We start from the raw sequence: 14,501 nt of genomic DNA, 5'->3' as shown, positions 1-14,501 counted from the left end.
ACGGGGACAGTATATCCGGAAAGGGCCATGATTCCGTGAACCAGAGTATGTTACAGTCCCTGATGTCTCTCTGGAAGGAGATCCTCACCCTGAGCTCGTCTACTTTATTGTCCAGGGACTGAACATTAGCGAGTAATATACTCGGAAGCGGTGGAGGAAGGTGCACGCCTCCTGAGTCAGACTAAAAGTCAACTCAGAATACCTCTTCTCTGCTGGCGGCGTCTTGGAGCAACCTCTGGGATAAGTTCAGTAGAGTTGGGTGGTACGAACAAAGGATCCAATTCAGGAAAGTTGTATTTCTGGTCAAAATGCTGGTGAGTTACCGCCACTCTGATATCCAAAAGTTATTTCCGGCTGTATGTAATAACCCAAAAAACTGTCTGGGCTTACAATTCTGTATGGATCTTTACCCTTAGTACCATGGGAAACTAGGCTACTGTACAGGGTACAGTGCCAATTCTGTAATGTATTTTACACTTTCACACCCATACTTGATTACACTGCAAGTGGGCACCATTTGCTTATTTAATGTACAGTAAGTGTGCCCGACAAATTCATTGGGGAAAATGTTGGGGTTGTCCGAATTAGATAATTATTCTATACATAATTGCTCAATTCTATTTAATGACTCAAAACACTAAACGATGTTTACTGAACTCAAAGATTCTTAGTTGCTAAGGACGTTAACATATGCAATAAAACAGCCCCCATGTTTTGGAATAACCTCAAATGTAACATCTTCCCTAACTTCAGTGGTAGGATGACATGTATGGGTTTCATTGTTACATAGTGTAGAATTTGAAATAAACTGATATCTTTCCTCTGATTACAAGTGATGACTTCACAAAACACTTGTGAAAGACACTCTCTCATCACTTTATTGCACTTTTGTAGGAAGATTTGCTTCAACAATGCACTGCCAGTATTCAAAGGCCACAGTATGTTCACAAAGAACATATTGTACTGTAAACTGGTCGACACTTCTCATGACCTCAGTCATCAGTAGAGATCAGTATTGAGTGCAAGTTGAACACCCCACACAGACCAATTTACAGTATTTCAAAGCCTCTAATGGAAAAAGCAATGAAAATATATTACTTCAAAATGTCATCCGAACAGCGAGTTGATACATAGTTCATTGACAGAAAACAATGAACAAATTGAAGTCATGAAAATTACTGAAACAATAGGTCTTTCATCCATGATATAGTTTAGGCAGAAAAGGACACAAGTTGCCCTTGAATAATGATGATATTCTAAAATTGAATATATATATGCCACTTGGGCAAACAATACTGAAAAATTTCAGGGCGGTTTCCCGGACACAGATTTAGCCTAGTCCTAACCTAAAAATGACTTTCAATGGAGATTCTCCACTGAGCTTGCTTTATAGTCCAGGACTAGGCTAAATCTGTGTCTGGGTAACCGCCCCCACAAGTTCAGTGTGATAGTAATAGAGCTGGTACAAGCAATATCAGAAAAAGTGCCAGTCATGATCTTTGTTACTGAATTTCAAAGATATTATGTGAGTATTCATGCAGAGACTGTTACCTTTCATGCTCAACAGTTTCAATGAAATCTGACTGCTAACGCACAAACACCTTCTGAATCAAGTTACAGTGACGGTCCCCTGCAAGGTACGATATACTGTACTCTTTCATGGAAACAATGACCATGCATCCCCCTAAAACATTTGCTTCATTCATACAAATGTAATATTCCCCTCAAGGTCTTCATCATGTTTCCATCATAGCTAGCAATCTCAACACACTCTGAGGGGTCTATTCAATGAATTCCGGTAAGACAATTCCGCTCCAACACAAAGAAACCATTCACCAACATAGAGTGAAGATATGTAGGCACTTTATCATTAACCTAGACACTGTACTGTATGTCAGAGCGACATTCACCTTCACAAATGAAATGACACATTCTTCTCTTTTTCTTTCTGTTTGATATTAGAGAGCATCTCAGGGAGGACTTGCTTCAATTACTATCTTCATGGTCTGTTTCATAATCATTATATTCTGACTATAGGCCACTTAACATATAATCAGGTGAAGATCCAATATGTTTTAATATCTTCAGTGCCAACCAGATCACTATATCAAAGTCTACTCTCAGTCTCTGCAGATGTACTGTATGTTAAAAAACTGTGGCAGCAATGATTACTTACATTTGACTACAATCTAGTTTAGGTACTGTAGATCTTGACGTATTATTTAAAACTCAAAGCTTTCCTGCAAATAATGATATATGAATGGTCTCCATCTGGCCCTCCTCATATGCCCAGTTATCACACCAGTAGGAGTAACAAAGTTTATCCTGCCTCCCAGTAGGAAGCAACAGCCTTTAGAGTTAGCCAAGTGCTCTTGCCAAGTACTGTACCTTACTGAAGAAATAAGGCCCAAGGGAGTGTGGTACAGTTGAAGTCGGAAGTTTACATACACTTAGGTTGGAGTCATTAAAACTCATTTATCAACCACTCCACAAATGTCTTGTTAACAAACAATAGTTTTGGCAAGTCAGTTAGGACATCTACTTTGTGCATGGAAAGTAATTTTTCCAACAATTGTTTAGAGACAAATTATTTCACTTATAATTCACTGTATCTCAATTCCAGTGGGTCAGAAGTTTACATACACTAAGTTGACTGTGCCTTTAAACAGTTTGGAAAATTCCAGAAAATTATGTCATGGCTTTAGAAGCTTCTGATAGGCTAATTGACATAATTTGAGTCAATTGGAGGTGTACCTGTGGATGTATTTCAAGGCCTACCTTCAAACTCAGTGCCTCTTTGCTTGACATCATGGGAAAATCAAAAGAAATCAACAAGACCTCCACAAGTCTGGTTCATCCTTGGGAGAAATTTCCAAACGCCTGAAGTACCATGTTCATCTGTACAAACAATAGTACGCAAGTATAAACACCATGGGACCACGCAGCCATCATATCGCTCAGGAAGGAGATGTGTTCTGTCTCCTAGAGATGAACGTACTTTGGTGCGAAAGTGCAAATCAATCCCAGAACAACAGCAAAGGACCTTGTGAAGATGCTGGAAGAAACAGGAACAAAAGTATCTATATCCACAGTAAAATGAGTCCTATATCGACATAACCTGAAAGGCCGCTCAGCAAGGAAGAAGCCACTGCTCCAAAACCGCCATAGAAAAGCCAGACTACGGTTTGCAACTGCACATGGGGACAAAGATCGTACTTTTTGGAGAAATGTCCTCTGCTCTGATGAAACAAAAGTAGTTGGCCATAATGACCATCGTTATGTTTGGAGGTAAAAGGGGGACGCTTGCAAGCAGAAGAACACCATCCCAACCGTGAAGCACGGGGTGGCAGCATCATGTTGTGGAGGTGCTTTGCTGCAGGAGGGACTGGTGCACTTCACAAAATAGATGGCATCATGAGGGAGCTTGGTCACAAATGGGTCTTTCAAATGGACAATGACCCCAAGCATACTTCCAAAGTTGAGGCAAAATGGCTTAAGGATAACAGTCAAGGTATTGGAGTGGCCATTACAAAGCCCTGACGTCAATCCCATAGAACATTTGTGGGCAGAACTGAAAAAGCGTGTGCGAGCAAGGAAGCCTACAATCCTGACTCAGTTACACCAGCTATGTCAGGAGAAATGGGCCAAAATTCACCCAACTTGTTGTGGGAAGCTTGTGGAAGGCTACCCGATACATTTTACCCAATTTAAAGGCAATGCTACCAAATACTAATTGAGTGTATGTAAACTTCTGATCCACTGGGAATGTGATGAAAGAAATAAAAGCTGAAATAAATTATTCTCTCTACTATTATTCTGGCATTCCACATTCTTAAAATAAAGTGGTGATCCTAACTGACCTAAAACAGGGAATGTGTACTAGGATTAAATGTCAGGAATTGTGAAAAACTGAGTTTAAATGTATTTGGCTAAGGTGTATGTAAACTTCCGACTTCAACTGTATATAAAATTGAGCACACAGCCATGCAATCTCCATAAACAAACATTGGCAGTAGAATGGTCTTACTGAAGACCTCAGTGACTTTCAACGTGATAACGTCATAGGATTCCACCTTTCCAACAAGTCAGTTTGTAAAATTTCTGCCCTGCTAGAGCCGCCTGGTCAACTGTAAGAGCTGTTATTGTTTGGTGAAAATGTCTAGGAGCAACAACGGCTCAGTCGCGAAGTGGTAGGCCACACAACCTCACAGAACGGGATCACCTATCTGTCCTCAGTTGCAACACTTACCACCAAGTTCCAAACTGCCTCTGCAAGCAACGTCAGTGCAAGAACTGTTTGTCGGGAGCTTCATTAAATTGGTTTCCATGGCTGAGCAGCCACACACAAGCCTAAGATCACTATGCGCAATGCCAAGCATCGGCTGGAGTAGTGTAAAGCTCGGCGCCATTGGACTCTGGAGCAGTGGAAACATGTTCTTTGGAGTGATGAATCACGCTTCCGACAGACTTATCTGGGTTTGGAGGATGCCATTAGAACGCTACCTGCCCCAATGCATAGTGCCAACCATAAGGTTTGGTGGAGGAGGAATAATGGTCTGGAGCTGTTTTTCATCGTTCGGGCTAGGCCCCTTAGTTCCAGTGAAGGAAATCTTAACTCTACAGCATCACAATGACATTCTAGACAATTCTGTGCTTCCAAATTTGTGGTAACAGTTTGGGGAAGGCCCTTTCCTGTTTCAGCATGACAAGATCGAGATCGTGGTGGAGTAACTTGACTGGCCTGTACAGAGCCCTGACCTCAACCCCATCTTACACCTTTGGGATGAATTGGAACGCCAACTGCGAGCCAGGCCTAGTCGCCCAACATCAGTGCCCAACCGTACTAATGCTTTTGTGGCTGAATGGAAGCAAGTTCCCGTTCCAACATCTAATGGAAACCCTTCCCAGAAGAGTGGAGGCTGTTATAGCAGCAAAGAGGGTAACAACTCCATATTAATGCACATGATTTTGGAATGAGATGTTCGATGAGCAGGTATCCACATACTTTTGGTCGCCTATAAAATGGCGTCGAGAACATGGCTGACGTTTTACATTCTCCCAAACAATTGTGCAATTTATTTATTTATTTTGCATTTTTTGTGACTTATTTTTTTACTTATTGTGTACATAATGTTACTGCTACTGTCTCTTATGACCGAAAATAACTTCTGGACATCAAAAAAGCGATTTCTCACCGCGGACTGGAAGAAACCTTTAACGAGTCGGATGAGAAGAATATCTTGCTTTCACTGGAACAGGCCCAGATCCACGCCTTTTGCGTGAAGAAAAGACGCTGGAAATGGGGACGCAGATTGGGGATCCTTCTGAGAAGCCGGAGGCGAGCGAGTAAACTCCCAATGCCTTCCATTCTCCTTGCTAACGTGCAAATAAAATTTATGACCAAAGATTATCCTACCAACGGGACATTAAAAACTGTAACATCTTGTTTCACCGAGATGTGGCTGAACAAAGAAACGGACAATATAGATCTGGCGGGATTTTCCATGCACCGGCAGAACAGAGATGCTACCGCTGGTAAGAAGAGGAGTGGGGGTGTGTGTCTTTTTGTCAATAACAGCTGGTGCGCGATGTCTAATATTAAAGAAGTCTCGAGGTATTGCTCGCCTGAGGTAGAGTACCTTATGATAAGCTGTCGACCACACATACACTATCTAGCCGTCTATTTACCACCACAAAGCGATGCTGGCACTAAGACCGCTCTCAACCAATTTTATAAGGCCATAAGCAAAGAAGAAAATGCTCACCCAGAAGCGGCGCTCCTAGTGGCCGGGGACTTTAATGCAGGCAAACTTAAATCAGTTTTACCAGATTTTTACCAGCATGTCACATGTGCAACCAGGGGGAAAAATCCTAGACCATCTTTACTCCACAAACAGAGATGCATACAAGCTCTCCCCCGCCCTCCATTTGGCAAATCTGACCACAATTCTATTGTCCTGATTCCTGCTTACAAGCAAAAACTAAAGCAGGAAGTGGTCAGACGACGCGGATGCTACACTACAGGACTGTTTTGCTAGCACAGACTGGAATATGTTCCGGGATTCATCCAATGGCATTGAGGAATACACCACCTCAGTCATCGGCTTCATCAAAAAGTGCATTGATGACGTCGACCCCACAGTGACTGTACGTACATATCTCAACCAGAAGCCATGGATTACAGGCAACATCCGCATCGAGCTAAAGGCCAGATCTGACGCTTTCAAGGAGCGGGAGACTAATCCGGACGCTTACAAGAAATCCCGCTATGCCCTCAGACGAACCATGAAACAAGCAAAGCGTCAATACAGGATTAAGATTGAATCCTACTACACTGGCTCTGACGCTCGTCGGATGTGGCAGGGCTTGAAAACTATTAGGGACTACAAAAGGGAAACCCAGACGCGAGCTGCCCAGTGACGCGAGCCTACCAGACGAGCTAAATGCCTTTATGCTCGCTTCGAGGCAAGCAACACTGAAGCATGCACGAGAGCACCAGCTGTTCTGGATGACTGTGTGATATGCTCTCGGTAGCCGAGAGCGTGTGCACAAAACCTTAAACAGGTCAACATTCACAAAACCGCTGGGCCAGATGGATTACCAGGACTTGTACTCAAAGCATGCGCGGACCAACTGTCAAGTGTCTTCACTGACATTTTCTACCTCTCCCTGACCGAGTCTGTAATACCTAAATGTTTCAAGCAGACCACCATAGTCCCTGTGCCCAAGGAAGCGAAGGTAACCTGCGTAAATGATTACCGCCCCATGGAACTCACATCGGTAGCCATGTGCTTTGAAAGGCTGGTCATGGCTCATATCAACAGCATCCTCCCGGACACCCTAGACCCACTCCAATTCGCATACCGCACTAACAGATCCACAGATGACACAATCTCAATCGCACTCCACACTGCCCTTACCCACCTGGACAAAAGGAACACCTATGTGAGAATGCTGTTCATCGACTACAGCGCAGCGTTCAACACCATAGTGCTCATGAAGTTCATCCCTAAGCTAAGGACTCTGGGACTAAACACCTCCCTCTGCAACTGGATCCTGGACTTCCTGACGAGCCGCCCCCAGGTGGTAAGAGTAGGCAACAACATGTCTGCCACGCTGATCCTTAACACTGGAGCCCATCAGCGGTGTGTACTTAGTCCCCTCCTGTATTCCCTGTTCACCCACGACTGTGTGGCCAAACACGACTCCGACACCATCATTAAGTTTGCTGATGACACAACGGCGGTAGGCCTGATCACCGACAATGATGAGACAGCCTATAGGGAGGTCAGAGAACTGGCAGTGTGATGCCAGGACAACAACCTCTCCCTCAACGTGAGCAAGACAAAGGAGCTGATCGTGGACTACAGGAAAAGGCGGGCCCAACAGGCCCCCATTAACATCGACGGGGCTGTAGTGGAGCGGGTCGAGAGTTTCAAGTTCCTTGGTGTTCACATCACCAACGAACTATCATGGTCCAAACATACCAAGACAGTCGTGAAGAGGGCACGACAAAACCTTTTCCCCCTCAGGAGACTGAAAATATTTGTCAAGGGCCCCCAGATCGTCAAAAGGTTCTATAGCTGCACCATCGAGAGCATCCTGACCGGTTGCATCACCGCCTGGTATGGCAACTGCTCGGCATCTGACCATAAGGCGCTACAGAGGGTAGCGCGAACGGCCCAGTACATCACTGTGGCCAAGCTTCCTGCTGTCCAGAACCTATATAATAGGCGGTGTCAGAGGAAAGCCCATACAATTGTCAGAGACTCCAGTCACCCAAGTTATAGACTGTTTTCTCTGCTACTGCACAGAAAGCGGTACCGGAGCGCCAAGTCTAGGACCAAAAGGCTCCTCAACAGCTTCTACTCCCAAGCCATTAGACTGCTGAACAATTCATAAAAATTGGCACCGGACAATTTACATTGACAACCCTCCCATCTTGTACACTGCTGCTACTCGCTGTTTGTTTGTTACCTATGCATAGTCACTTCGCCCCCACCTACATGTACAGATTACCTCAACTAGCCTGTACCCCAGCACACTGACTCTGTACCGGTGCCCCCTGTATATAGCCTCGTTATTGTGATTCTTATTGTGTTACTTTTTTATTATTACTTTTTATTTTAGCTTGGTAAATATTTTCTTCTTCTGGAACTGATCTGTTGGTTAAGGGCTAAGGGCTTGTAAGTACGCATTTCACGTTAAAGTCTACACTTGTTGTATTCGGCACATGTGGCAATGAAGTTTGATTTGATTTGATATAGTATAAACCACTTTTCCTTTCATTTTAAAAACGTGGAAATGCCCTGGAATCCTTGACAGGCAAATCCTATTGGAGAAAGGGTGCCATTAGCACAGCTATGTACTGTGCATCTCTCCAAGTGTGCCCTTTAACCGTTAAAACCGAATTATCTTGATATTCAAGAGCTCCAATTGGCATCGGACTGATTTGAATACCCATTCAACAATGAGTGGATGTTTGAATATAAAACGATGGAGTACTCACAGGCTTACCATCAGCACCAGCAGGACCAGCTTGACCGGGCCTTTCCATTGTTCCTGCTTCCCCCTGAAAGAGAACACAGCAGGTTATTGACTGGACCATTTGGACCTTTAAACAATGCAAGTGCACCACTCATGAAACCGTTGAACTACTCAGAAAACGTTTTTCGATTGCATGCTGCAAATTGTTTTAAAACATGTTCTTTGTGAGGAGCATCAAACAGTAATGGTTTTGACCTTTCCTGGAAAATTTTATGTCACGGCTTTACTGACTATCAGTAAAACACATCTTTCCAAGTGCATGTCTCAGCAGGATAGGTTTAGCTTTACTTTATTCAAGATGCCATTTATTACAATTCCTGTTAATATAGCATTTAATATAGCACTTGTAGCATTTTGGATCTACCATCAAAACCTTGATGAGCAATCTTTTCCTGTTGAAAAACAGGATTTGCACCCATGCATGACCATGCCCTTATAAACACAAACATGTCTGAAACCTTGTACACTCTTATAGAATAAAGGGACCAGTTGCTATGGTAATATTGCTTAAAGGTACGCTACTTCAAAGCTTTAGTGTTAGTTTTAACATCTTATAATTATTTGGCACATGCTCTGTGAACAATGAAATGGGTCACAGAGCATTTTATTTTGTGGCCCATTTCAGTACATTTAATTTTGCCTAGAAGCCAGTCTGTTTCCACTTTTAGTCAACGTGTCATTCTCTTGCCAAACAGTCTGGAACTAGTCCCTATTTCAATGTTTAGTTATTTCCATCAATAAAGACATAGGACAGTGGGGCAGGTCTTATTGATAACATCTCCCAACCACAACCCAATCACATGCATTGCTGTCACCTTGATGTACTGTAGGCAGACAGCCACATCTGCCTCAACCTTATCTTTCTATTTGGCTGTACTTACATGGTGTTAGACGAAATGCTCATGCAAGTTGCGGGGAGACAAAACATTTTGTTACAAAACTGTTCAAATGTGGAATGCTTTCAGAAGTGTATTTGATTTGCACAGCAGCATGTTCCGGATGGAAGGAGTTGACACTGGATTTAGAAACTGGCAAGTCTCGGGGTGTAAGCCTTCTGACTGACCTTCATGCCTGGAAGGCCAGGGGGTCCGGGAGGACAGGTACAGGGTTCTGGAGTGGGGTCCACGTCTATATCACCAGGGCCGTTTGCACACTGGAATAAACAAGAAACACATCCTTCACTAATCACACATTACATCACTTTCACTAAGCTATACAATTAATCAATTATTGTACAGTGGGGCAAAAAAGTATTTAGTCAGCCACCAATTGTGCAAGTTCTCCCACTTAAAAAGATGAGAGAGGCCTGTAATTTTCATCATAGGTACACTTCAACTATGACCCCACCATAATTTGCAAATAAATTCATTACAAATCCTACAATGTGATTTTCTGGATTTTTTTTCCTCATTTTGTCTGTCATAGTTGAAGTGTACCTATGATGAAAATAACAGGCCTCTCTCATCTTTTTAAGTGGGAGAACTTGCACAATTGGTGGCTGACTAAATAGTTTTTTGCCCCACTGTATCTGATTTCCTGCTAACAGACACTCTCAGACAACAGAAGCCAAGAGAGTGCATTCAGTTCATGTCTCTTAGCAGCAGCCTTATCATTTAGCTTTTAGCAGCCCAGAAGCATTGACACAGCAGACACTACCAGCAAAATGACTTTGTAAACGTACAGTTGAAGGCGGAAGTTTACATACACCTTAGCCAAATACATTTAAACTCAGTTTTTCACAATTCCTGACATTTAATCCTAGTAAAAATTCCCTGTTTTAGGTCAGTTGGGATCACCACTTTATTTTAAGAATGTGGAATGTCAGAATAATAGTAGAGAGAATTATTTATTTCAGCTTTTATTTATTTCATCACATTCCCAGTGGGTCAGAAGTTTACATACACTCAATTAGTATTTGGTATCATTGCCTTTAAATTGTTTAACTTGGGTCTAACGTTTCAGGTAGCCTTCCACAAGCTTCCCACAATAAGTTGGGTGAATTTTGGCCCATTCCTCCTGACAGAGCTGGTGTAACTGAGTCAGATTTGTCGGCCTCCTTGCTCGCACACGATTTTTCCGTTCTGCCCACAAATGTTCCACAGGATGAGGTCAGGGCTTTGTGATGGCCACTCCAATGCCTTGACTTTGTTGTCCTTAAGCCATTTTTAACAACTTTGGAAGTATGCTTGGGGTCATTGTCCATTTGGAAGAGCCATTTGCGACCAAGCTTTAACTTCCTGACTGATGTCTTGAGATGTTGCTTCAATATAGCCACATCATTTTCCTCCCTCATGATGCCATCTATTTTGTGAAGTGCACAAGTCCTTCCTGCAGCAAAGCACACCCACAACATGATGCTGCCACCCCAGTGCTCCACGGTTGGGATGGTGTTCTTCGGCTTGCAAGCCTCCCCCTTTTTCCTCCAAATATAACGATGGTCATTATGGCCAAACAGTTCTATTTTTGTTTCATCAGACCAGAGGACATTTCTGCAAAAAGTACTATCTTTGTTCCCATGTGCAGTTGCAAACCGTAGTCTGGCTTTTTTATGGCAGTGGCTTCTTCCTTGCTGTCAACGTAGGACTCATTTTACTGTGGATATAGATACTTTTGTACCTGTTGCCTCCAGCATCTTCACAAGTTAATTTACTGTTGTTCTGGGATTGATTTGCACTTTTTGCATCAAAGTACATTCATCTCTAGGAGACAGAACGTGTCTCCTTCCTGAGTCAGTTAAGAACAAATTCTTATTTTCAATGACGGCCTAGGAACAGTGGGTTAACTTGCTTGTTCAGGGGCAGAACAACAGATTTTTATCTCGTCAGTTCGGGGATTCGACCTTGCAACCTTTCGGTTACAAGTCCAACGCTCTAACCACTAGGCAACCTGACGCCCCAGGTATGATGGCAGCGTGGTCCCATGGTGTTTATACTTGCGTACTATTGTTTGTACAGATGAACGTGGTACCAGGCGTTTGGAAATTGCTCCCAAGGATGAACCAGACTTGTGGAGGTCTACAATTCTTTTTCTGAGGTCTTTGCCAATTTCTTTTGATTTTCCCATGATGTCAAGCAAAGAGGCACTGAGTTTGAAGGTAGGCCTTGAAATACATCCACAGGTACACCTCCAATTGACTCAAATGATGTCAATTAGCTTCTAAAGCCATGACATAATTTTCTGGAATTTTCCAAGCTGTTTAAAGGCACAGTCAACTTAGTGTATGTAAACTTCTGACCCACTGGAATTGTGATACAGTGAATATAAGTGAAATAATCTTACTGTAAACAATTGTTGGTAAAATTACTTGTGTCATGCACAAAACTATAGCTTGTTAACAATACATTTGTGGAGTGGTTGATAAACAAGTTTTAATGACTCCAACCTAAGTGTATGTAAACTTCCGACTTCAACTGTAGTTCTAGATATGCCAAAAGTTCCTGGATGTTGTACTACCGTACATTTGCCAAAATACAAAGTATACACGCAGTGGACATTGTTTCCGTACTTTTTGAAGCAGGGCTTCACAACGTTTTCAGATTTGAAGAAAATGGTGGAAGAAATATGTAGCCGAAGTCCGACAAGAGCGGATACAAATGAATTGCTTTAAATAATTATGACAAATGTTAAGAAAATGTTGAGCAATGTAATAAAGTAATTACTTTTTAAATTACTTACACTATACGTTATGTTGGCTGACAATGTGTTGGCTACGCTATCCTTACGAACCGCATAGCATATCATTACAGCAGTAGGTACTACCGGTAATGTTAGCTAGCTACCTCGTTAGTTGGCTACTAATACATCGAACTTGCCAGTATATTAATTATATGCTATCTAACTAACTACCCAAAGTTTATTGACTTAATTCGTCACGTCAGTCTTAGCTAAGTGGTATAGTCGTTGTGCGTTCTCAATGGACAGAAATTAGCTCTGGCTATCTACTCCGATTACAGAGCACTCTCGTCTGAGTGTGCAGAGCGCAGAATAACTGACTCATTTACGAATGCTCAACACCCGTTTATATGGCCGATTTCAGTAAACATCAGCAAAAAAGCGAATTAAATTGTTGCCAGCAGCACAGTTACAGTCACCAACACTCTGGATAACATGAAAACTGTCTAACCAGCTCTGCTGTGGTGAGTAAAATGGTTAGAGGGAGGTGTTTTCTTATTTGTGTCTGGAAGTAGCTAGCCAGTTAGCTTGTGTGCTTGACTGCAGTGCTGTTGTGATGGTCAGAACGCTCGGAACAACCCTACTCCTCAGCCAGTGTGTGCTCTGAATGCTCAGAGAGGGGAAACACTCAGAAGTTAGGAATGGACAATCAGACAACGCTCTGAATTTAAGAACTACTCTGGCTCTCCAGATTGAATTTTCAAACACAAAAATGTTTAGCTAGTAATTTGTTATGCTAACAAGCTAGCAAGAGTTTGCATATCAACAGAATCAACTTCCGGTAGACAGGCGTAGCGCTAGTATGCTCAACTGAAAGGCTAGCGTTCGTTTACAGTATACCAAAGTGAACTAATAGTATTTAGTATGTAGTATATACTCATTAAGTATGTAGAATACAGTATGTTACTATGGGTATTCAAACACAGTACTTGACTGCATATTCATTCAAATAAGTGAAGAATATTAGCTTAGACTCACTTACCCTGAAATCCATAAAATTCCATGTAACTACAGGTATGTGCAACCTAAGGTAAAGTGTGCCTAAATGCTATTACTATGTGATTACAAAGCAGTTACTTTGTCACTACATGTTATTACAATGTTATAACTACAGTTATTCCTGTGTAGTTACATAGGTATATGGGTAACTTAAGGTAAAGTGTTGTTGCAAAAGACCATGCAATAAAATAATTCTTACCTCTAGTGATGAAAATGAAACTAGGGGTTTCTTTGTAATAAAGCAAAGCCATCAGCCAAAATACATACCTCTCCGTTCTGGAAATAAAAGGAGCGAGATTATGTCATTGAAGCACCTGGCAACCTGTAATCTCACCATAATAGACCAATCCATTAAGACAATAACACAGGTTGAATTGAAGGTCAATTAATCATTGCAAGTCATGCCGGGAGTGACAGAAAGAGAGAGAGAGATGTTGGCATGCGGAGAAGTATTTTCAGTGCGTCGCTCTCTCTTTGTTGCTCCCAAACTGAAATCCAGAAACCACAGATGCAAAACAATGGTCTGGCATTGTGGATTAGTTGTGAAATAAATAGCCAAGCCAGTGGAGCATTTGGCCACTGCTTCACAAACAGAATAAATAAAATGTTATTTGTCACATGCACCGAACAGGTGTAGTAGACCTTACTGTGAAATGCTTACAAGCACTTAACCAACTTAGCCATTTTAAGAAAATAGAGTTAAGAAAATATTGACTAAATAAACTAAAGTAAAAAAAATGTAAAGTAACAGAAAAAAATAACAATAATGAGGCTATATACAGGGGATACCGGTACCAAGTCAAGGTGCGTAGGGTACAGGTTAGTCGAGGTAATTTGTACATGTAGGTAGAGGTTTAGTAACTATGCATAGATAATAAACAATGAGTAGCAGCAGTGTAAAAACAAAGGGGGGAGGGGGGTTGGCAATTTGATTAATTGTTCAGCAGTTTTATGGCTTGGGGGTAGAAGCTGTTAAGGAGCCTTTTGGACCTAGACTTGGCACTCCGGTACCGCTTGCCGTGCGGTAGCAGAGAGAACAGTCTATGACCATTTTTTGGGCCTTCCTCTGACACCGCCTAGTATATAGGTCCTGGATGGCATGAAGCTTGGCCCCAGTGATGTACTGAGCTGTACGCACTTTTCTCCTGAGGGAGAAAAGGTGTTGTCGTACCCTCTTCACGATTTTCTTAGTGTGTTTGGACCATGATAGTTTGTTGGTGATGTTGACACCAAGGAACTTGAAACTCTCAACCCACTCCACTACAGCCCTGTCAATGTAAATG

At 42.3% G+C, this 14,501-nt stretch overlaps 1 protein-coding gene across 1 annotated transcript in view; it reads right to left on the bottom strand.

The window, feature by feature from the left end:
* The window catches only part of LOC120046638 (collagen alpha-1(XXI) chain-like), a 57,319-nt gene that overhangs the window by 24,061 nt on the left and 18,757 nt on the right, over positions 1-14,501 (bottom strand). Inside the window, exons 7-9 of the mRNA XM_038992026.1 lie at positions 13,486-13,494; positions 9,611-9,700; positions 8,510-8,572 (exon numbers count right to left, since the gene is read on the bottom strand). Coding sequence (XP_038847954.1) covers positions 8,510-8,572; positions 9,611-9,700; positions 13,486-13,494 — 162 coding nt within the window. The remainder of the gene's footprint in view (positions 1-8,509; positions 8,573-9,610; positions 9,701-13,485; positions 13,495-14,501) is intronic.

Source organism: Salvelinus namaycush, chromosome 4 (assembly GCF_016432855.1).
Source record: "Salvelinus namaycush isolate Seneca chromosome 4, SaNama_1.0, whole genome shotgun sequence".
Classification (NCBI taxonomy): Eukaryota; Metazoa; Chordata; class Actinopteri; order Salmoniformes; family Salmonidae; genus Salvelinus; species Salvelinus namaycush.
This window is presented reverse-complemented; position numbering and strand designations above follow the sequence as displayed.